This window comes from Seriola lalandi, unplaced genomic scaffold (genome assembly GCF_002814215.2).
Source record: "Seriola lalandi dorsalis isolate HSWRI2012SDOR001 ecotype SW California unplaced genomic scaffold, Sedor1 jcf7180002054888, whole genome shotgun sequence".
NCBI classification, from domain to species: Eukaryota; Metazoa; Chordata; class Actinopteri; order Carangiformes; family Carangidae; genus Seriola; species Seriola lalandi.
This window is the reverse complement of record NW_019525440.1, coordinates 177,032-201,768: the sequence shown is the minus strand read 5'-3', so window position 1 is coordinate 201,768 and position 24,737 is coordinate 177,032. Positions and strand designations below refer to the sequence as shown.

Below are 24,737 nucleotides of genomic sequence, written 5' to 3'. Positions count from 1 at the left end.
TTCACGTCTTGTGCATCATTTCAAATACATTTCCTCAACATTCATCCCGACATGTTTGGTATATTTTAAACTCTTTGATCTCCGCTACAAATCAAAATAGAGTTTTATGGGTTCAAGCTGAATGTGGCTGCACAGCTTGAGTTTGTAAAGACCAGGTCCTGGTGGGTCCAGGACATTTTAAACTCAAACTGTTTGTGACACAAACAAAACATACACTTGTATGATAGTGTGTGTTAAATGAAGTGATGACGCGTTCCTCACCCCTTTGTCCACAGATGCTCTGATGCTCAGGCTGATGCTGCCAGTCTCTCCTTTCACCATCGCTGTTCTCAGCTGGAAGAACAAGAGTCAAATCAAAGGGGTTCAGATATGATATATGATAGATGATGTCACTGTGAAGTTGACCTTTGACCTTTTGATATAAAATGTCATCACTTAATTTTATCCTTGTAGACATTTGAGTCAAATTGTGTAATAATCAGTGCATGAATTCGTGAGTTATTGCCAAAAATGTGTTTTGTGAGGTCACCGTGACCCTGAACTTTGACCTTTGACCACCAAAATCTAATCAGTTCATCCTTGAGGCAAAATGAAAGTTTGTGCCAAATTTGAAGAAGGTCCCTGAAGGTGTCACTGAGATGTGGCGTTCACAAGAATGGGACGGACGGACGACCTGAGAACGTAATGCCTTCTTGGAGGAATTGAAGGGTTTCATTCCAACACGCCGATAATTCACTCTTTCCAGATATCTGAGATTAATCTGGTGTGTGTGTGTGTGTTCATGTGTGTGTGTGTGTGTGTGTGTGTTACCATCTCCTCTGTATCCTCCCACTCCACCTCAGACAGATCCACACTGTTGTAGTTTGGCTTCGGCTTCAGTTTCTTTCCGTCTTTGTACTGTAGGACAGAGAAGACATTGTAGTGAAATACTGTATAACTGTCCTTATAAATACTTAATACTTCCTCCCTTTAATGCACCTTCAGGTCATCTGCTGCAAAAACTTTAAATATAGATCTGAGTAAAACAGAGCTGCTGCTGCTGCTGCTGCTGCAGAGCTCCTGAGCTAAATTTGACCTGTGCGGTTATTTAAACCTGCAGAACTCACAAGAGGTCGAAGGTCGGGGTGGGCCAAGATGTAGCCGTTGTTGGTGATGAGGAAGGCGTAGCCATGTGCTCCCAGCTGAGGAGGAGGAGCAGGAGGTGAAGGAAGTTCAAAGAAAATGAACAGAAACAACAACTATCCGCCACAGCTGAACAGGTCTGAGCTCACCATGTATCTGGGCGCCAGCTTCATCACCTCCATCAGCGGGATGTCTGAGCCGACTACACCCAACAGGATCCCGTGGGACAGCTGGAGAGGCAGGGCACAGGGAAAAAACTCAGTAATACTACAGAGCTAGGACATCTGAAGTAGAAGCAAAAACAATTATACTGTGATAAGGAGGTATTAACCTTATGCTTATATAGGACTAGATTTGTAACAAACTGAATATGATTTAGTTTCCTCCAAACATTTTACAATTAGTTCTCATTTACTGAAACCTTTTCAAGTGGTAGTATGTTAGCATTTAGCTCGTAAATCATGTTTAGCTGACAACTAAATGTTAAGTCATCAAAATAGCTAATATGTTAGCGTATCCTCTCTGCACCATGAATCTGTGTTTACTGAGATATTTCAACCAACAATCGTAGCTCTTGTCCAACCACTTGCTAGAAACCGAGTCCTCTTCGGTTCCGGCACTTTGTGATTACAGTTACTGCGACACACAGGTTTCACACTTTGTTCTGTAGACACTGACCGTCTCCTTCTTCTTGCTGAAGACCGGCATGGCCACCGAGGTCATCAGCAGCAGACTCTGGGCCTTGGTGGTGAAGAGCTGAGAGACAGGAAAACATTTAATACACACTGTGATGATTCAAAACACACACAACCAAGATAACAGATGGATCAATGAAAAGGTTATTTTAAAGACAGACATTTAAAACTACCATTAACATGCCTGTGATTTGGATTATACAGTGCTGGACGGTAGGAACATGTGATAGACTGGATTGTAATGTATTTTTTTCAGATCATATGTTTTGGTGTTGTTTAGTATTCTTGTTATTTTCTTGTTATTAGATTTCATATTTCAAAAAACAGGATAAAGATATTCTTCATCATCTACAAACAAATATAATCCTGATGTTTATGGAGACACTGTTTGCTGCTCTGAGGTTAAACTCCAGGTGGCGCTGTAGGACTGCTGCAGCTCTGAGTGAATATGAAAGTGCTGCACTCACTACAGTGGATCTCAACCTGAGGGTCGGGACACCTCACTTTACCATGCACGTTAATTTTCATTACAAAATCTAAGTCATAACTACATTTTCTCAGCTAAATCTGAAACACAATTTGAAGTGTAAGAAGCCAACATCCTAATATCACTACTATATATTTTTTTTACACTATTTTACTTTATTATATATTTATGGACTCCTGCCAAACAGGTGAACTTGTGAACTCCTGTTTTTAAAACTACAACTTCTTCTTCTTCTTCTTCTTTTTTACCTCCTTGGTGTTGGGAAGCTGCCGAGCGATGGAGGGGAAGGCCCAGAGGATCATGGGAGAATGAGTTGAGGCAGGAGGAGGAAGAAGACAGACAGATGGAGGTGAAGTGACAGTGATGATGAAGATGACGACTGTAAAGTGTGAGGAATTAAAGGAGCAGTTCACCCCAATATTAAAACTTTATCAAGCATTACTATCTCTGGTACAAATGACGAACTGCTCCTTTAAGCTCTCTGATTGGCCGGTTCGGCTCACCACCGTGTCCATGTAGGCCTCGGTCCAGATGATGTCATGGTCGTGGTTGATGACCATCGGTCGGCTGAGCACGTGCAGGTATTCCATGACGTTCTCCTGCACGTCGGCCAGCGTGGAGATGTGTGTGTAGTAACCTAAGAAAACACACATCGACGTATTGTAACGTGTAAATGCACCAAAACACAGGTGAACACACACACACATACATACACACACACACACACACACACACACACACACACACACACACACACACACTGCTGACCTTTATTGTTGCAGGCGATCCACTTGGTGTTCTGAGCGAAGGTCATCTCTCTGCCGATCAGATATGTGAAGACTCGCACCTGAAGAGAGAAACACACCTGTTTACACCTGAGTGTGTGTCCTGGATTGTTTCAACCAGCTGCTTCCTGCTAGAGTCAAATACGTTCTCATGACCTTAATTTTCTAAATTATCAATCTAATTATTGTTATTGAATTATTAATTTAACACTCGGAACTGCACATAATTCATTTATAATGTACATTCAATTTTTTGACTATTTTTGATTATAGATCAGGTCTAGCTTCTATATTAATACTGTGAAAGTATCAAAGCCTCAGTCCACAGAGAAATGCACACAGCCTGTATTCAGAAACTGAGCCTTAAAACCAGCCGTCAGGACTTCTGGAACTTTGTGATGTCACAACAAAGCAGTCACCAAGCCCCGCCCACCTGGACCCACCATCCAAACCTTGCAGGATTTGGTTTCTCTGAGTGTTTTTAACTGAAATCTACTGTATTTTTATTGGATCAGTCAGAAACCAGTCAGCCAATCAAAAGAGAGGCTCAGAGCCTCCTCTCTTCTGATTGGCTGACTGACCTGTTGTTACTAGAGCTCCAGAGAGAAGCCTGAGAGAGGAGATGTAAAACTACACTGAGATGGTTTAAATATATCTTCTAATGGATCAACACTTCAAATGAAACACAGAAGAAGAAAATAAACGGTCTTTACTTGATGCTCCAGGATCTCTCTACGACTCTCATGTCTGATTGAGCCACTTGTCGAGCTGTTTGCACGTCTTATCTTTCACTGACAGATTCAGATCTCTGATTCTCACTCAAACTAAATTTTAGCATGAAAACGAACCGAAGGAAACAGCTGCAGGCGGAAGAGTTGAGCCACTAAAGCTGCATTTTGTGGTTTCATGAGTTCAGTCTGTGTTTCAGTATGTGCGGCACGCAACGCACACACACGCACACACACACACACACACTTGGACACACAGTTTCCTGTAGTTATTTGGAAGGGAACAGATCTCCTCACCCTGCGCTCCGGCCAGTTGAACTCCTCAAAGACGGACTCAAAGTCCTCCATGGCTCCGTCTGTGATCAGCATGATGGCCTGGTTACACATGCTGCCCTGACCATTGGCCCTCGCCTGCACACACACACACACACACACACACACACACACACACACACACATACGCACGCACGCACACACACACAAAACTGAAGTTATTTTTTCATTCACACACACTTAAATGTACTTTTCTCTAACGGGAGAGTTGACCTCTGACCCCTGATGGACACACACCTCGTTGAGGATTTTGAAGGCTTCTTTCATGGCGTTCTTGATCTTTGCTTCTCCTTTAACATGCAGCTCCTCCACCAGCAGCTTAAAGTGCTGAGAGACAGACAGACAGACAGACAGACAGATGTCTTCCTTATATCAGCTGATCGATCACGTCTATTATCAATTATTTTCCATGTCGTCATGAACACAGTTTCAGATTTATTTGCAGATGTTTTGAGATTTCTGCCTCTGAATCTTGTTGCTGCAGATGAATATAATTTCACTAATGACCATAATAACAATAATAATAATAATTATTATTATTATTATTTTTTTTTTTTTTCACCGTTTTTTACCATTTCATTGACAAACAATCAATCAATTAATTGTGACAACAATCAGAAGGTTAATCAATAATGAAAATAATCGTTTGTTTCAGCCAAACTCTATTTTTTCATGCAGGAGGTAAGTTTCAACAAAATAACAGTATGAACAGGTTGTTGTTGCACAAAGATAGAAGTACTCACACACACACACTCACACACACACACACACACACACACACACACACACACGCACACACAAAGCCCCAGGTTGACTTGGTGGTTTCTAAAGGAGGCCAAGGGGATGATGTGATGACGCAGCAGAGGGAATTCCTCTGTGTGTGTGTGTGTGTGTGTGTGTGTGTGTGTGTGTGTGTGTGCTGTAAGACGCCTCCTCAGCTCTTTAAGCCTCCATGAAGCAGATAATGGTCTTACCTCTCTGTTGTCCAAGTCGGCCTGGACCAGGGTTCCTCTGAAGCACGGCTCCACATAGCGAACATAGTCAGTGTACTGCAGCCAGGAAGACACACACACACACACACACACACACACACACACACACACACACAGGGAGAGGCAGTTTCATGAGCAAACGACAGTTGCTGGTTTAAATCCCTGGACCACTAACAGTTCCAGAACAACGCAGTAATGTAACACAATCTTGGTGAAATATCTCTTTACATATATACGTGTTTGTGTGTGTGTGTGTGTGTGTGTGTGTGTGTGTGTGTGCGCGTGTGTGTGTGTATGTGTGTATGCGTGTGTGTGTTTGTCTGTTTCTCACAGCGATGACGTTGACAAAGTCGTTCTCTCCCAGTGTGTCCAGGATGGTGTTGATGGTGTGTTTGGCGATGGTCATCTTCAGCCCCTTCATGCTGCCGCTGATGTCCACCATGATGATGATGTCTTTGGGAGACGTGGCCGCCTGGATGTACCTGCACACAGGAAACAGGAGACATCTCATTATTTAATTACATTAATTTGAAACGTTTTATTTTGAAAGGTTGATCCATAAGAAGATATATTTGTGGTTTTAAGAACCAAAAACCATCTCAGTCTAGTTTTACATCTCCTCTCTCAGGCTTCTCTCTGGAGCTCTAGTAACAACAGGTCAGTGAGCCAATCAGAAGAGAGGCTCAGAGCCTCCTCTCCTCCACTGTTTTCTGAGTGGTCCAATAAAAATAAAGCAGATTTCAGGTAAAAACACTCAGAGAAACCAAATCCTGCAAGGTATGGAAGGAGGGTCCAGGTGGGCGGGGCTTGGTGACTGCTTTGTTGTGACATCACAAAGTTCCAGAAGTCCTGACGGCTGGTTTTAAGGCTCAGTTTCTGAATACAGGCTGTGTGCATTTCTCTGTGGACTGAGGCTTTGATACTTTCACAGTATTAATATAGAAGCTAGAGCTGATCTATAATCACACTACACATGGACACAGACCTTTACACTGGAGGAGCTTTAATATTATTCTTCGATTCTTCGGTCAAAGTGGGTCCATATCTCAGATTCTTCCGGTGATTCAAACAGGTGTTTTGCTTGGTGATGACAAATAAGCCAATCAGAGCTTGGCACTTAGCGTTAGCAGGTGAGAGTAAAAAATAGAAACATCACCTTCCTGAACCAGAGCCAGAAATACAGCAACAGAGAGAAAAAAATCAACAAGTGTGGATGAGACCTTCTTCATTTCCTGCTAAATGTGTCTTTTCTTCACTTGTTTCCCAGATTTGATGGTTTGATTCTGTTTTTGTGTTTCTAAGAAGCAGATGTGGTGACTACAAAAATCATACAACAATATGTATTTTAAAGTTTTAACCTCACAGTTATTAGTTTAATTTAAAATCCAATGAACCACATGAAGTTCAGTGGGAACAAACAGTTCCTTTACTTCAGTCTGGAGCCTCTGTGAACAGATCTGATATTTACAGCTGTTCATGTTTTCATTTCAGGACCAATCCTCAATGTAAGAAAATATATAAACATATTTACGGAGAATAGAAACATATTAATTTGACCTAAATTCACAGACAGACCTTGTGATTATATAAAGATTATCTATAAAGAACAGGCTTGTTTCACTTCACTGTTCACAAATACAAACAAACCTTCAGCATCATAAACTCTGTGGGTCTGAAGCACGTCACTCTCCAGCAGATGCATGCAGCAGCTTTGGCAGCTCAGCTGCAGTAATGCGGCGTGACGAGGCATTCAGGGACATATGCAGCTCTCTGGTATTATTTAGAAATGCATGAACAGTCGCATATGGTGCCATGTGGGCTGCAGTGACCCGGCTAAGGAGCAGCTTATCGTCTTTTCCAGAGGATCAGGACTCCGGCTGGCCGCTGCTCAGCCGACACACTGCCAGCGTTATGAGCTCCCCAGACCGACTGAAACTCAGCGTTACACGGGGGGTTTAAAGGTCCCGTCTCCCCGAGTCTGCTCTCATGTTTTCAGCAGTTATATGGGAAATACAGAGAGGGTGGAGGAGATAACATAAACGTCTTACAACACGGCACTCTAGTGGGATTTAACCGACTCCATTCAAAGGATTGAGATTGAAGTATTTGTGATTTTGTGTTTTTCAGTCGGTGTTTGTGAGAATTCGGTTGTGATTGCACCAAATTAAACTGATTTACTTTCAGAGAGAAACTTATTTCTGTCTGTTTTGACATGATGAGAATCAACAAACACAGAACAGCACATTTTTAAAGAGGAAAACTTTTATGCCTTTGAAGCTCAAACTGAATCTGAACCTGAAACCTGAAACTCACAGAATCTAGTTCCTTCAGGCCTCCTTCATTACAGGACTTCATGTGCCTGTGTCCATGCTGCTGGGGAGTTCACACCTTTATTAACAGGCTAAGCTCTGGCAACCCATCTGCCCCAGTGTTTACAGCGAACCAAGATAAGCATTTAATATAATCCATATCAGTAAACACAGTTAATTCAATGGGTTCGGACGGGTCAACAAAACAAAACAGCTCAGCTGAAATCTCTGCCAGCTCCGCTTCACTCCAGCAGTTTAAAACAACCTCTGTGGACACTTCCTGTTAACACCTCTTAGACAGGAAGTGAGGATAACAGTTGAGCGTAACATATTAAATTTTGGATATCACCCGATAAAAACCAACTCTAAACCACCAGAGGTTTCCTCCTCTCCACAACAAACACACCAGGGGATTAAAACCAGGAGAAACACTGAATAAAAACAGTTTCATGTTAAAAATCTGTGATTCCCCGATGCAGTTCAGCGGACATGAGACGTCAGAGAAGAGTTGGGAGCTGAGACTGATGATAACCTTTGTTTTGATTGTTTCTTTAATAACTTATGAACCAGATGTTCAGCAGGTTTTTACCAGCAGCTGAATTATCCTCAGAGGTTTCCTCCTCCTCTCCACAATAAACAGACCAGGGGATTAAAACCAGCAGAAACAACTTTAACTTTTAAAAAAGTCAGAGATTCGCCGACGCTCTGCGGCAGACACAGGACGTCTCTGAGCTGAGCTGTCTAACATTTCCTCAGCTTGTTTCTCTGATAACTTCAGATCCAGACGTCCGACGACTAAAATCCTTCATCTGGTTCAAATATCGAGTTTAAAACCACCGAGGTGTAAAAACAACATATAGAACAGAGGTCTTGTTTTTTTAAAACATCATATCTGAACTCACCAGTTTCTGTTCCTGCAGTCAAACGCTGCCACACCGTTTGCGTCTGGAGTCCATTTAATACCTGACAGAGAAAAACTTCAATCACCCAAGGTTCATCATTCATCTGTCATTATCTTGTAATTAATCAGGTCGTTAACATAGTGATTGTGCATTTTCTAGCTGTTGTGGAAAAAGTATTCAGATCATACAACATAATATTTTAGATTACAAGTAAAAGTACAAAAGTATTAGCTTTTTAATTTTATTAACGTTGTATTTTAACTGATTTATTTGGTTTAATCTTTAACACTGCATCATGTTTTATAATCTGATCATTTGTTTTGTGCGTTAAATCTGTAAAGTAAATACTGTCTGCAGCTGTCCGATAAATATAAAGTAAGTAGAGTACATAAAAATGACAGTACTTCAGTAAATGTACTTGTTATATCACTGTTTTCTTGTGGACTTGAGCGGTTTGACAAAAATATGACACAATAAAATGAAACAAAAAGGTAGAGCAATGTATTCTCTTTAGTTTCTAAAGGGAAATTCAGACGAAGTTGTTCTTTAAATAAACATTTACAAAAAACTCCGGATCTCCTGGACTTTAAACTGGAACATGAACCCACCGGGGTAAATCCTGAAGAAGCCGGTGGAGCTGCCGAAGTACTGCCAGGTGAGCGTGGGATCCTTCTGGAAGTTACTGATGAAGACGTCGTTTAACGCCTCTGAGTTGTAGATGGCGTTGAGGATGTTGGGATCTGCACACAGAGGACAGAAAACACACACAATATCAGAGACCGTCTCCACATCCACGGGGTAACAACGCAAACAGAACGACCTCTGACCTTTGTTGTAGACGTTGGTGGGGACCTGGATGTTGCTCTGCTGCGTGTTCACCAGCAGCTTGTTGAAATGTTCGTTCTCCTCCAGCGGGAACTCTCCGCCCAGTTCCGCGTAGTTCCCGTCCTCGTCCATCGTGTTGATCATCATGGAGTTGTAGTAATCAAACTGGACAGGAAGGGGACATGACAAGGTTCCTTTCAGAATAAGACACTGAGTTATTGAAATTAATAAACGTGGATCCTGTGTCGGCTCAACCAACCAATGAAATGACATCCATCCACATTAAGATAAATAACGGGAATTTAGAAAGTCAGATGTCAGAATACACAACAAAAAAAAAAAATATATATAGATTTCACTTGACTATTGATTCACTTCATGTTTCGCTGTTATAAATATTTTAATTAATACTTTGTTTGGTTGGATCTGCTCTAATATTTGGACCTAAAATTGTTGAGGATGGTGGAAAAAAGGGTTAAAAACACTGTGAAACCTGTTATTTTTAATTTTTTAATTTGAAGATTGTTCATTTGATATTTTATTATTATTATTATGTACTTTAAATAAGTCACATTTTCATTCTCTTTCAACTTTGAAACAATTACACGTTCGTTTATGATGCAGAAAATAAACTGGAACCTACACAATTCATGTAGGCTAAGATGTGATATTCCACATATAGAGATAATTCATGCACCTTGCTATTAATGACCTTTAATGGGACTTTCAGTGAAACAATGAGTTCAAGAATGTACAACTGATTGGTACAAGTGTAAAAGAATCTCCAATTAAGAATGAACAATGAATGAATGGTGACTGAATCTGCTTTACTGCTTGTATCCATCACTCCTTTTATATATCTTTTTCAGCTGGTCATGTGACCTTCTTATGGCCCAGTGTTTATTTTCTATATGTAGCGTCTCTGCTGCAGCGTCGACCCAGTTCCTTTACAGGATCAGTGAAGTTTGATCTAATCTGATTTCAGGTATCAGCTGAAGCTTTAAAGCTTCAAGCTGCTGCAGAGTCCGCTGAAGACCGGCCTACTGTCACCGCTGATCCAGACACAGTTAGCATGCTAATGCTACAATTCATCTTACGACACCGGTGAACCCAGGTAAACCCAAGACTAACAAGAACTGTGATGATTGTGTTGACTTTAACTTTTGAAGGTTTAAGCACGTTTTATTTACTGGAATGGTCCTTTAAATTACATGAAATGTTCCTTTAAATTTCATAGAATTGTCTTTTAATTTTTATGAAATGGTCCTTTGAATTTCAGCCAGTCAAGACAAAAGAAGACGAACCTCTAACGTGGCGTTGAAATCGTGGTACAGGTCAGCGTCTTCTGCCGACTCTGCCAACCTCTGAGACAAGAAACAGAAAAAACAGAACTCTAACACAGCACAAACGTGTTTAAAATGTATTTGGGGGAGATTTATAAAAACATGTGGTGTATCATCTGAGGGATGATCCACAACAAGGTGCTGCTGTCTCTTTATCATTGTCACATTGTTACTTGAAACATCGTCATTACAAAAATACCAATTACAGCCGCTTTAATGTGACTGCAGCTGTTTTACAACACAGCTCAGGCTCACACTCAGGCTGCAGCAAGCATCATCATCCTCACCTTCACTGACTTCATCTTGCTTCCCAACATGCGTTCGATTTCATCTGAATAATCCTTCACCAAGTCGCCTCCGTCCAGCTCCACAATCTTAATGATCGGCTCCACGTCCTTCAGTTTCTGAGAGGAAACAAGAACTGAGTTTAACCTTGGTTTAAACGCAGCTTCAAAGATACAACAGCTTTGTATACATGCACTTTGTAGATATATATATATATATATATATATATATATGTATATACATTGTTTATAGTAATCTTCATTACTCTGCTTAATTTGAGGACGTTTGCACAAGGTGATTGGAACAGATGAAACAGAGTGACCTCGAGCTGTTGGTAGATTGGTTTGTTTCTATCAGATAATTCAGACTGTGCATGAGACTCCCTCTCAGATTAAATCAACCGCTGTGATGTGGAGATGTGTGTGTGTGTGTGTGTGTGTGTGTGTGTGTGTGTGTTTTTTTTTAACAACAAAGTAATCAGGTCACTTTCTCTGGATCAAGAAGCTCGAGGTGGATCAGCCAGCTGAGAGCGAGGAGGGACAAGCCCAGTCCGGTTATTTACACCCTGAATCACTCGATTAAGTAATTCACTAATTCCTATTAGTCCAAGTAACCCACTTACTGAGGTGAACACATGAGCCAAGCCAAATGTTTGTGTAACCTCATGTGAACGTCTCCAGTCTCTGATCGGAGGCCATTCACACAGAAAACCCAGAACACCTGGAACTTCAGGCCAGACTCGTGGATTTCTAATTTGTATTCTGCACCAATATGAAAGAAATATAAGGTTTTTAATTAACAGTCATCCACAGGGGATGTCTCTCTGTTTCAGTCTTCAGGGAAATTTCAACGATGCAGACTTGACCCTCTTTATTTTAGCTGCCAACACTCACCTGCTCGTCTTACATCAACGCAACAACCAGTGAATTCCCACTCTGTTTAGGTGGTTAGCTTAAAGCAGCTAATTGGAAGTTTTCTCTGCTGCTGAATGTGGGTTCTTGTGATTATCGCTTGACAAGAGCTTCAGCCATTGTTGTGTTTACAAGGCAAGAGGGTATAATACGCCCTCTGAGCAGCGCTAAATCTTCAGGGCAGACTGGAGGATACAGTGAGTTGCTATCGGTCGCTATAGCTAGTTAGCATGCTAACTTCAGTAGAAGAAAAGACAGTAAACATTAGCTCTTGGTGAGTAAAGGAATGACGTTTGATGCAGAACTCTTCTAGACTGATAAGTAAACAGCTGCTAATGCTAACGTTAGCTATGTAGCAATAGCAAACTTTACAAACAGCTCCTTAAAGAAGCTTGATCAGCTTCTTACAATGAGAAATGGGATTCAGATGAACACAAGATTTTTTTTATTAACAAGACCAGAGGTTGTAATATGTAATATGTCCTCTGAGCAGCACTATGTCTTCAGAGCAGGCTGGAAGCTACAGTGAGTCGCTATAGGTCGCTACTGCTGGTTAGCATGCTAACTTCAGTCAAAGAAAAGACATGAAGGAGACAAGAGTTAACATTGATGTTGTTTTCCACCTCTGGAGACAGCTGTTGGTGAGTAAAGGAATGAAGTTTGATGCTGACCTTGCAACATTTCGTCTTGACTCGTAAGTAAACAGCTGCTAATGCTAACGTTAGCTATGGCAATAGCAAAACTTACAAACAGCTCCTTAAAGAAGCTTGATTACCTTCTTATAAATGAGAAATGGGATCCAAGATGAACACAAGATTTTTTCGTTTACAAGACAAGAGGTTATAATACGTCCTCTCAGCAGCACTTCGTCTTCAGGGCAGATTGGAGGCTACACAGTGACTCGCTATCAGAAAGTGACGTTATTGCTAGCTGTTAGCATGCTAACTTCAGTAGAAGGACAGAGGTGATGGAGACAACAGGTAACATCGCTGTGGTTTTCCACCTCTGGAGACAGATGTTGGTGAGTACAGGAATGTTTGGTACTGAACTCACAATGTTTCACGTAAACAGCTGTTGATGCTAACTTAGCATTACAGCTTAGCTATGTAGCAATAGCAAAACTTACAAACAGCTCCATTAAGAAGCTTGATTCATTTCTTACAATGAGAGAAAGGGATCCCTGACGAACCAGGAACACAAAAACACAAAAACACAATCACAAGTTAGTTTAGTTTCTTTACAGGCGTGTTGTTCACATTGTGTGTTTGAAAGCAGACAAACTGCAGACGGCCTCTGATAAATCTAAATCTGACAGATAAATGGATGAATGTCTAAAATCAGAGCAGGCCACAAATCCTGACGCCGGTAAAGAGGGCTCGGTCCTCAATCTGGGCATTACCATGATCCCTGTGTGTGTGTGTGTGTGTGTGTGTGTGTGTGTGCTCCCTCGTAAACACACATAGACAGAAGCTATCACACACACACACACACACACACACACACACACACACACACACACACACACACAAACACACACACACAGACAAACACAAACAAGTGTACATCTAAAAACACACACACTCTCTGTTGCTCGCTCTGCCCAGTTCAACCAGTCTTCTTGCCTTTGGACCAGTTTGAGTTTGAGATTCTTTCATTATTATGAGTAAAAATAATTACATCATATCATTTGAAACCTCTAATCCAAAAACAGCCTCAACATCGAAAGGGAAAAATCCACCCAAAAAAAAAACTAATTTAATCCCCAGAAAAGACAAATGACACTTTGTTCTTGTTCTAATACAAACTGTCAAAACCAATGACGTCTGATAAATGTGTCGATGATCCTAAACCTCAACAGCAAATCAGGTTTGTCTCTGTTGACACATTTACACATTCAACAGTCCAGTGTGAAGAAGTCAATCATATATATATTAAAACACACAGGAGGCAGAAATAGACCAAACTGATCTGAACCTTCAGCACCAGCCCGCGGATCCAGTTTCTCTTTTTCTAGACTAAAGTAAATCTTCTTGATGCATAGACATATATACGCCAACGTCGCCGCCATATTGGACCGGGGCAACACTTGCCTGTAAGCTAAACCGCAGGAGCTGCAGTATTTCTGGATAAAAAGCTCCATAGCGTTTATGTTTCTCAACCGACTTTCAATGAGTCATTTACATTCAAGGGTTTATGATGTATGTGGAGTAAAAATGAAAGTTTGGCCTCCAGTTTCTGATGACCACGATAGTTTAGGCTGAAATCACTGTTTTCCAACAGGAGGAGGTGCATCAACGTCATGTTTACAGGAACTGAACGACGTGTGTGGTGGAAAATAATTCATCATCATAAAGTAATAATAGTCATAAAGAAAAACTTTTATTTTATAAACTCTTGAATATAAAAACCACTCCCCTTTTATTTACAGGGAAGTCTCACCCAAGTCCAATATGGCGGCGACGTTGACGTGTGATCCAGCGACCACTGTGGACGTCTACGTATATATGTGTATGATCAGATAGATGTCAGAAAGCAGAGTGAAGTGAGCGGGAACACACACAGTAGGAACCTTAGGAAAACAAGAATCTCTGTTCACACACAAATGAGATTTTCCTTTAAAGCTGATCTGGAGCGTCTTTACCTTCTGCAGCAGCAGAGAGCCGGAGTACGTGGTGGTGAGTTCCCGCAGCTGAACGGAGAACACCGACGCCCACTGCTGCACCCTGTAACACACACACACACACACACACACACACACACACACACACACACACACACACACAAGAACAATAAATAACAACTCTGGCTTCATGAAATCAGTGGAGAAAAGTAACTAAGTACATTCACTCAAGTACTTAAATGTAACTTTGAGGTACTTGTACTTCACCTGCTACTCATTTTTATTTTACTTATTTGACAACTTTATTTACAATTATTTACACACAAAACATCTGATCATCCTATAAATAATGATGCAGTTAAAGGAAGAGAAGATTAGCTTCATCTGTACTATACCACTAATACTCTTCTAAATATATTACATTCTAACAGTGAAACACTTCTACGCTCTAAAGACTTTTACTTGATAATAATTTGAACTTTAACTCAAGTATAACTTCAAACGCAGGACTTTAACTTGTAATGACGTATTCTTACAGCGTGTTATTGTATGTTACAGTCTAAAGGAAGATCTTCACGTGTTGTTTGATATAAAGCAGGTCTTGGTTCTATATTAAGGTGATGTTTCTATTCTTAATCTCACCTGCTAAGCGCTAATCTCTGATTGGCTCATTTGTCACTGAGCACAACATGCAGAGATCTGAATCCAGCTGCAGTTTGACCCAGGTAACCTAATAATAAACTTAAAGCTCCTCCAGTGTAAAGGTGTGTGTCCATGTGTAGTGTGATTATAGATCAGCTCTAGCTTCTATATTAATACTGTGAAAGTATCAAAGCCTCAGTCCACAGAGAAATGCACACAGCCTGTATTCAGAAACTGAGCCTTAAAACCAGCCGTCAGGACTTCTGGAACTTTGTGATGTCACAACAAAGCAGTCACCAAGCCCCGCCCACCTGGACCCACCATCCAAACCTTGCAGGATTTGGTTTCTCTGAGTGTTTTTACCTGAAATCTGCTTTATTTTTATTGGATCACTCAGAAAACAGTGAGCCAATCAGACGAGAGAAACAAACTACAACAGATAACAGCAGTGACCTGAACTTTTAAACCTTCAGATATCGAAATCAGCGCTGGATGTCTCCCCGCGATTTTTTTGGGTGTCTGTTGCCACGGCGACGCTCTGCAGGAGCAGCGAGTTATGCGACAGAAAAAGGCCGTTAAATGTGACGGTGATGAAAGAGATTTAGATAATCTGCTCTTCATCTGGGTCACAGCAGAGAGCTGCAGGTGTCTGCTCAGCACAAACTCACAATCACACAACGACACAACAACACCACAACAACACAGAGACACAACAACACAACAACACAGAGACACAACACCACAACAACACAGAGACACAACAACACAACAACACAGCAACACAGCAACACAACAACACAGAGACACAACAACACAGAGACACAACAACACAGCAACACAACAACACAACAACACAGCAACACAACAACACAGAGACACAACAACACAGCAACACAACAACACAGCGACACAACAACACAGCAACCCAACAACACAGCAACACAACAACACAGAGACACAACAACACAACAACACAACAACACAGCGACACAACAACACAACAACACAGAGACACAACAACACAACAACACAGAGACACAACAACACAACGACACAGCAACACAGCAACACAACAACACAACAACACAACAACACAGAGACACAACAACACAACGACACAACAACAACACAGCAACACAGAGACACAACAACACAACAACACAGAGACACAACAACACAACAACACAGAGACACAACAACACAACAACACAGAGACACAGCAACACAACAACACAGAGACACAACAACACAACAACACAACAACACAACAACACAACAACACAACAACACAGCAACACAACAACACAACAACACAACAACACAGCACACAACAACACAGAGACACAACAACACAACAACACAGACAACACAACAACACAACGACACAGCGACACAGCTGCAGGCAGGGGCTGAATTACAGAGGAGCCTGAAGGAGCTGAAATCAGGTGTCATGAAAAAACACCTGACAACATTATGTTAGATCTCCACACACCTGAAGAAAAGTCTAAATGAGGTTTCATCACTTTCCCGCTCAGTTGCTCAGCACAGTTCCTCCACGCCAATATTTCTGTTAATCTCTAATTTAAACATCATCACCTGAGAGTGAAACAGGTGCAGTGAATGAAAGTGAAAGCGCTGCTGGAGGATTCATTGATGTTCAACTGTTTATAATGATGTAATAACACAAGAAAATCTACTATAAATCTGAAGAAAACTTCATCTTTTGTCATTAAGGCAGATGATGTTTGTTACTTTATCTACAGACAAATGAAGGTGTTGTTATGATCTGTGCTGTTTTCCTCGTTTTACTTTTGTCAGAAAATATTACAATAGGTTTTACAAACAGTTTTTCACATCGAATAGAACAGAACACTATGACTTTCTTATTTATATCATTTTATGTTTGTTGTTATGTTTGTATATTTTCAATTGTGAACAGTTTCATTCCTCAGTTATTAAAGAAATAAAATGATTTTGATTTTATATAGTTTGGAGTTAGTGTTGAAATATTGTCTATGATTTAATATGAACCCAGGAAGAGTTCTGTTATAATATAATGGCGGCTCTAAATCTAAATAAATAAAGACGTGTCCAAAGTTTCAGAAATGAGAAGTTATGAAAAACAAATACGAGCTGTTGTTTGTTTGGTTTTTAATCTGCCTCAGCGAGGAGAGGATATCCAGTCCAGGTGGTAAATAACTACAGACACAGGATGAAGAAAGTGTGAAGTCAGCACGGACTCACAAACACACACACACACACACACACACACACATACACACACACACACACACACAGTCGTGTGTGTGTGTGTGTGTGTGTGTTTGCTCAGCATGTGTTGAAGAACGGAGGAGTTTATTGTTCCATCTGTTCTGGACATTAATCCTCTGAGATCAGTGCACACACACACACACACACACACACACACACACTGTGTATGTTTAAAAATACATCGTGCAGTTACAACAGCTTTCACAACAGTGGGAACTGATTATTTTCCTGATTAATCCATTAATTGTTTAATCTGAATAGTTAATAATGATATAATAGTCTCGTCTTGTCAACAGTGAATTACAGGGAAACATAAACAGCAGATCCTCAAACTGGAATAATTTTTAGATTATAAATAACTCGTCAAGTCAAATGATCTTTTTAAATTCTTCAAAATAAAAATAAAACTGTAACTGTCGCCATAAATCCTTGGTTTTCTCACCAGGATATAAGCTGCAGCATCTTTTGTATAATACGATTCAATTATCTAAATATTAACCTTATAAATAAGCCCTGATATCAACAGTGCTGATCATGAGTCGGAGCCGCAGCAGCGACACGATTCAGCGTTTAAGATCCTTAAGAGTTGGTAAAATACTCAGATTCAGGAAGTAACAATTATTCACATGAAGCGTTTTGTCTCGTGTGCGTCTCTCTCTCCACAGGCCTCAGCAAAGACAACAAACATGGCCGACCGGCTTAGAACCGCTCACGGTCCCGTGGTTCACTATTCACCCATCATCGTGTGTTATTGTGGAGAAGTTACAGCGTATCATGTGACCTGTCAGATTGTGTGACCTGTCAGATCGTGTGACCTGTCAGATCATGTGACCCGTATTTTATTGCACATAAAATACGGGAGAACAATAAAGCGCATGAGTAAAATCGCGGCGCCTCACACACTGGACCTGCTGGGGTCAGAGGTCTTGGTGAGAGCGAGGTCGGGTCATTGTGGGGTTTATATTTTACGTTACTCTGGTTTTATCTGATGCCGATCATCAGCGAGGACACAGAGCTGATGAAAACACACATCAGCTGTTGGGGGATCAAACCTGTGAGTAACAATCCTTCATAAATCCCCGTGTGCGGCCTTCAGCTCTCCACAGATTTACTTTTTAGCCTGAACTCAAGGTTTTAACAAAAGAGCTCATCGAATCACGAACAGACGCCTCCAACACACTGAACTTTAACCTGCAACTTCAATAATTCTGTTTAAAGCTCCACTTCTTCTTCTGTGTTTCATTAGAAGTGTTGATCCATAAGAAGATATATTTGTGTTAGAAAGGAGGCTCTGAGCCTCTCTTCTGTTTTCTGACTGATCCAATAAAAATACAGCAGATTTCAGGTAAAAACACTCAGTGAAACCAAATCCTGCAAGGGTTGGATGGTGGGTCCAGGTGGGCGGGGCTTGGTGACTGCTTTGTTGTGACATCACAAAGTTCCAGAAGTCCTGACGGCTGGTTTTAAGGCTCAGTTTCTGAATACAGGCTGTGTGCATTTCTCTGTGGACTGAGGCTTTGATACTAAAAACTATCCTGCATCAGACAGTCTGGTCCCCACAGAGTCCTGATGTAATCCTGGGATCCTGGGATTACATCAGGAGAGAAGAACTGTGTCAGGTTCTCCAAGATGTTCACTTTACTCCCATTACCTAAAAGGTTTGCACAGTGCTGTAAATCAGCTTATATCAGGCCAGTGAAGTGGACAGTCAGTCCCAGGTCTCATCATGACTCTCTGGCCACATTTTCCATCTGTCACCAATTCTGACTAAAAAATGCCAAAAATAAATAAAAAACTAAATCCTGCATCAAGATCACCTCCACAATCTAATCATCCGATCTTTGGTGCTGAGGCTGATCTGTCCACCGACAGATTAAAGCCACATCTGACTGTAACCTGGACACACAAAGAACACAGTCATCCAATGAACCTGGAGGCCACAACCTACAGGAAGAAGGTCAAACAGTCAGCAGTGCAGACGCTGACGTAATAAACACAGAAACCAGAAGCTCGCAGCTCAGAGAAGAGCCGGACTGTCGAGATATCTCAGCTCAGGATGATTAAAGACGATTTACAGCCGACCACAAACATCAGGTTGATGTTTTTTTTAATGTGAACGCCTTGTTCCTACTTTCTACCTTGTGGACGTCCAAACGTTTAACGGGACGTTCCCCCCCCTTTGGGTTAAAACCCAATCACAGTTCAGTGCCTCTGCACGACACCAGGCTCAGTGCGACCGGATGGCGGTGGTTTCCAGGGGTTTAGGTGAGTCTGACGGCGGTGGTCTCTGTCCAGGCCTGCAGCCGTCGCTCTCTGGTGGTGAATGTGGGTCAGGGTAGAAGGTGACCCCGGCTGATGGGGCGTGGCCGGTGGCCAGCGGCCAGCGAGCCATGCTGGCCCGCAGATGGTGATGGAGGAAGGGAAGCTGCAGCGGCGCAGCTGCAGAGTGACACCTTCATGCTAACGAGGCCGTTAGCATCAGAAACTACAGAGAAGAACTCGGTGCCACCTACGGACAAATCTGTGCGACCTCACTTCTAAACCTGCGTACACCACGGTGATGAGTGTCACTTGTTACGAAGAACCAGTTCTTCTGGATGTGAAAATATAGCTCCATTTAAACCCCATTAAAATAAAAAAGATAACGTGAAAAACTGAATGAATTTAGGTCAGTCTGAACAGCCGGTGGATGACTGTGCTGCTCTGTTATAAGCTGCTCCAACAACTCTGGAAAAATGGAAAGTAAAAGCCACTAAAATGCTCTGAGACTGAATAACTCCCACGTTCATCTGCTCTCAGTGTCAGCTGTCAGATTCATTCATTTGTCCCAGATGCTCTGACAGGGGAATTATGGGAGGTGTAGTTTAAAATGTGCACAAAGGAACATTTACTGAGGTGGTATTCATTAAAGCTCCTCCAGTGTAAAGGTCTGTGTCCATGTGTAGTGTGATTATAGATCAGCTCTAGCTTCTATATTAATACTGTGAAAGTATCAAAGCCTCAGTCCACAGAGAAATGCACACAGCCTGTATTCAGAAACTGAGCCTTAAAACCAGCCGTCAGGACTTCTGGAACTTTGTGATGTCACAACAAAGCTGTCACCAAGCCCCGCCCACCTGGACCCACCATCCAAACCTTGCAGGATTTGGTGTTTTACCTGAAATCTGCTGTATTTTTACACAGGAAACGTGTTTAAACAAAGAATAATATAACATTTTCGAGAAACTAAGTTGGTTGAATATTTTTTTATCTGTTCTTGTTCTCTCAATGTGTTTTTTAATCTGTTTTAATCTGTTTTTTAATCTGTTTTTTAGTTTTAGAGAGTGTGCAAGATTTCTGTGCTCATGATTTTTTGGACGGTTCTTGTTTAACTGTTGAATTCAAGTTATTTTGAAAAGTCTGATTAGGCTGTTTCTCTGTGAACAAAGTGTGTATCTGTTCTCTTTAATGTGTGTTTGTGTGGGTTTTGGATCCGGCAGGTGAGGATGATTATGCCTCCTGTTTGAAGACTGTGTGTGACGGTTAAAACCTGCAGCAGGTGAAAGTTGAATTTGAAATGAAACGGCAGATATGATGAAGCTGAGTCTGCAGCGCCTGGAGGCAGAGAGACGGAGGAAAAGCAGCTTTCAGCTCAGAGTCCTGAGGGAGAACTGCAGCAGCCTGTCGACACGAACATATCCCCTCAGGATCTTCGTGAAAACAGGGTGCATTCTGGGAGTTGGTCGTCTGAAGCTTCCATTTATCTGAAACGAGTCCAATCGGGACTGATGTCTATAAGCTCCGCGACGTCCACACAGACTGACACACTGACACCGGGAGCTGCCGGCAACAACGGCATCTACCGAGCGAACGTGACGGTCAACAGACTCCTGACACACTTTGGTCTTTAGGGCTTCAGCTGGCGGCGCCTTTACATGAAATGTTTCATCATCTTACAGATAAAACACGACATCAACATGTTTTTAAATGTTTAATTAACAGTTTTTTCATCCTGACTTTAAAGCACCTTCCTCCTAACGTCACTGCGAGAATATTAAAGCCTGAAATCATGAACTTCAGCTCCAGTAACGACGTGTTTACAGGAGGATCTCATATCCACATTAGCACATTATTTATTCCCAAACTCTGTCCTACAAACGTCCTGCTGTTTAACCCTCCTGACCTGATGGTGGGTCGGTCGTTCAAACCCACACAGCTTTATTTTAAATTCTAGTTGAGACATATGGACTGTGTCGGGGTGGATTGTGGGTAAATGTGTCTGAAAAGATGCAAAAGATAAAGAGGATATTTCCCTTTCACAGAGAAGCCGCAGCTGAGTTCCAGGAGAGGAAGACGAGGAGGGGGCACTTACGTCTCCGGTGGGATCTTCATCTGAGCCTGAGCTGTAATCCACAGGCAGAAAAATCCCAGAATCCTCAGGAGCTTCACGAATCCCGGCGCCCTGCCCTCCATCCTGCTTCCGACAACCCGGGTCGTCGAGCTCTAAAAAGTTTTGGAGTCAGTTTCACAAACTGGGGTCAGCTCTGAAAGTTGATGAGGAGTTTGTGGGAAACGGCTTCCTCATGTTGGCTACAGCGAGCAGGTGAGGATGAGGAGGATGACGGTGATGGTCACGGCCACGGGTTTTAGACCCTGAACGCTCTCTGTCACGTCTGGATGAACTCGTTCTGCTGCCGGCATCTTCTCATGATGTCCAGGGAAACTTCCAGAAGATTTTAAAGACTTTTTAAAGAGTTCTAGTAACAGGAAGCAAATATTTATATCTGGTGCAAGAGGAAGAAGAAGAAACTGGTCCTTCCTTGAGGCTGGAGGGAAAAATGTGATTGAAAGTTTCCTCTGCACCTGCTCCAGGTTCTTCCAGGTCTTTCCAGGTACTTCCAGGTCTCTCCAGGTTCTTCCAGGTTTCTCCCCAGTAATGAGTGAGTTAATTTCTCCACCTTGCAGATATTTAGGGAGACACAACGCCAGCAGCCTGCAGCAGATTTTGCAGCCGCTCGCCTCCACTGTCGCCCAATTTGCGACGTAATCCACTTGGATTAAAAACTCCTCTTCCCCATGGAGAGAGAGGGAGAGAGAGGGGGGGGGGGAGAGAGAGAAAAAGAGAGGGGAGGGATTGGAGCAGGGGATTGGATGAGGGCTCTGTTTTATCTAAGAGGATTAGAGTGATTTCTGGAGACAGACTCTCCTGCGACCAATCAGAGCGGCCGGAAGAGAAAACCCCCCCGAGGTTCATTTTGGCTGAGAGAGAGAGAGAGAGAGAGAGAGAGAGAGAGAGAGAGAGAGAGAGAGGGGGGCCAGCAGTGACATGATGCCCTGACACACACACACACACACACACACACACTGATGAATCACATACTCTTTCTGTTCGTATTAATTATTGTTGCCTGTGGAGGGATTCGTCCTGAACTCAGACGACCAGCAGGTCTGACCACACACACACACACACACACACACACACACACACACTCCCAGGTTTCAGTCTACATTCCTGATCAGACTTTAAATCTAATCTGATAAAAACATAAATAGAAAAAAAGATGCTCACCAATTACAGTTCAGCCCCCCTCCTCCCCCTCCCCTTCCTCCTCCTCCTCCTCATCATCATCATCATCATCAAGTCTCAGTCCCACCTGAACGACCATGCTACGGCGCCAGGCATACCGAACCTTGGTTGTCATGGTTACAGTCCTAAACACACAAAGTGTAATGTAAGCAGGGTACCCAGACCTTCGTCCCCATGGTTACAATAATATCTGCTCCTGGTTTGGTTAGGTTTAGGAAAATATTGTGATTTGGGTTAAAAACTTCTTTAAGAGTTGATCTCTGTTGTCATGGTTACAATGACAACAACGTCGTTAAGGTTCTTGAATGCAAATTTTGTTGACCTATCCATCCACCCCAACCTCTTCTTAATGCAGACTGTGCTGCTCTTTATACTACGTCACCTGACTTCCTCCTTTGTATTCAGAAACTGAGCCTTAAAACCAGCCGTCAGGACTCCTGGAACTTTGTGATGTCACAACAAAGCAGTCACCAAGCCCCGCCCACCTGGACCCACCATCCAAACCTTGCAGGATTTGGTTTCTCTGAGTGTTTTTACCTGAAATCTGCTATATTTATATTGGATCATTCAGAAAACAGTCAGCCAATCAGAAGAGAGGCTCAGAGCCTCGTCTCTTCTGATTGGCTCACCGCCCTGATGTTACTTACTGTTACTAGAAGCCTGAGAGAGGAGATGTAAAACTTTAACAGGAAATGAAGTTTATTTTTAACACTAAGAGTCTTGACTTGTAACGTTAGAGGATCCATCAGTAACTTCACCTTCGTCTGATCACCTGTCAGAACTCCTTCCCCCTCACTCAGGTGGAAATCACCGAGCCTGAAGGCATCAGGTGTTCAGATGCAGAAATCACTCTGATCTCTGATCTGAGAGCAGGTCGGCAGCCGCTCATTAATTATTGATCAGGAGCCACCAGAATAACCACAGGGTGATCAATAAGATCAGAGTGTCAGAGAAGATCTGATCCTACTCTTCTGTGACCGGCTGCATCATCACATCCTCACATCTGTGGACTTCATGAATGACACTAATTATGAGTATCTGTACAGCACCTCATAGTTAATTATAGTTAAAAACATTGATAAAAGCAAAACTAACTCAAATCAAATCCATTATTTTCCTTAAAAGAAAAAGAAATGTGTAAAATCTGAATGACAGGAGGATGGAAACGCGTGTGGAAAACAATGAGTCACCAGCTCCCTCTAGTGTTAAAAGCTGTGACGTACAACTAACTACAGTGACACGTTTATGACTTTCTTATGTAAACTGTGAATGTTTATGCCTTTTGTTTTTTATAAAAACATGTTAAAACACATTTCAGATTTTAATCACATGATGCACATGTGCTAAAGTCACATGATATTGGTGGTTTTAGGACAATTTACATGTGAAACATTTAGTAAATGTCCGGAATAATCAACTAGATCTGTTTAGATCTATAGGGAACTGTTCCTTATGTACTGCAGGTTATAGCACAAACATTAGGAAGAACTTATTTACTGTAAATACACGTGAACAGCTGATTTAAATGTAGGAGTAACATGAATAATGTAAATATTTCCCTTCATCCTTCAGAGGGTTTTTCTCACTGATCAGGTTTAAATAAACAAACTGTTTTCATCATTTTTCTGATCCTGATCATCAAGTTCAGTCGTCCTTTCTTCACTTCTCAGAACTGTGTGTGTGTGTGTGTGTGTGTGTGTGTGTGTGTGTGTGTGTGTGTGTCAGAGAAACTAACTGTGTGATTTACTTTCAGCTCTGACACCACACTGTCACCAGATCCTCCATGATACCCCGAGGACCTGAAACCCACCTCATCAGCACCTTACAACACACACACACACACACACACACACACACACACACACACACACACACTCACACTTACTCTGTAATTCACTTTATTCAGTTTGTGTTCAGACAC

The 24,737-nt window shown here is 41.9% G+C and overlaps 1 protein-coding gene across 1 annotated transcript in view; it reads right to left on the bottom strand.

Moving 5' to 3' along the window:
- The window catches only part of LOC111671895 (voltage-dependent calcium channel subunit alpha-2/delta-4-like), a 57,959-nt gene extending 35,686 nt beyond the window's left edge, over positions 1–22,273 (bottom strand). Inside the window, exons 1-19 of the mRNA XM_023429120.2 lie at positions 21,602–22,273; positions 14,359–14,440; positions 10,809–10,925; positions 10,483–10,542; positions 9,181–9,343; positions 8,962–9,093; positions 8,354–8,414; positions 5,474–5,624; positions 5,125–5,199; positions 4,388–4,477; positions 4,115–4,228; positions 3,073–3,151; positions 2,808–2,941; positions 2,553–2,570; positions 1,801–1,878; positions 1,272–1,352; positions 1,107–1,181; positions 811–897; positions 262–333 (exon numbers count right to left, since the gene is read on the bottom strand). Of these exons, the coding sequence (XP_023284888.1) occupies positions 262–333; positions 811–897; positions 1,107–1,181; positions 1,272–1,352; positions 1,801–1,878; positions 2,553–2,570; positions 2,808–2,941; positions 3,073–3,151; positions 4,115–4,228; positions 4,388–4,477; positions 5,125–5,199; positions 5,474–5,624; positions 8,354–8,414; positions 8,962–9,093; positions 9,181–9,343; positions 10,483–10,542; positions 10,809–10,925; positions 14,359–14,440; positions 21,602–21,702 (1,770 nt within the window). The 5' untranslated portion in view covers positions 21,703–22,273. The remainder of the gene's footprint in view (positions 1–261; positions 334–810; positions 898–1,106; positions 1,182–1,271; positions 1,353–1,800; positions 1,879–2,552; positions 2,571–2,807; positions 2,942–3,072; positions 3,152–4,114; positions 4,229–4,387; positions 4,478–5,124; positions 5,200–5,473; positions 5,625–8,353; positions 8,415–8,961; positions 9,094–9,180; positions 9,344–10,482; positions 10,543–10,808; positions 10,926–14,358; positions 14,441–21,601) is intronic.
- Between the last annotated feature and the right edge of the window lie 2,464 nt (positions 22,274–24,737).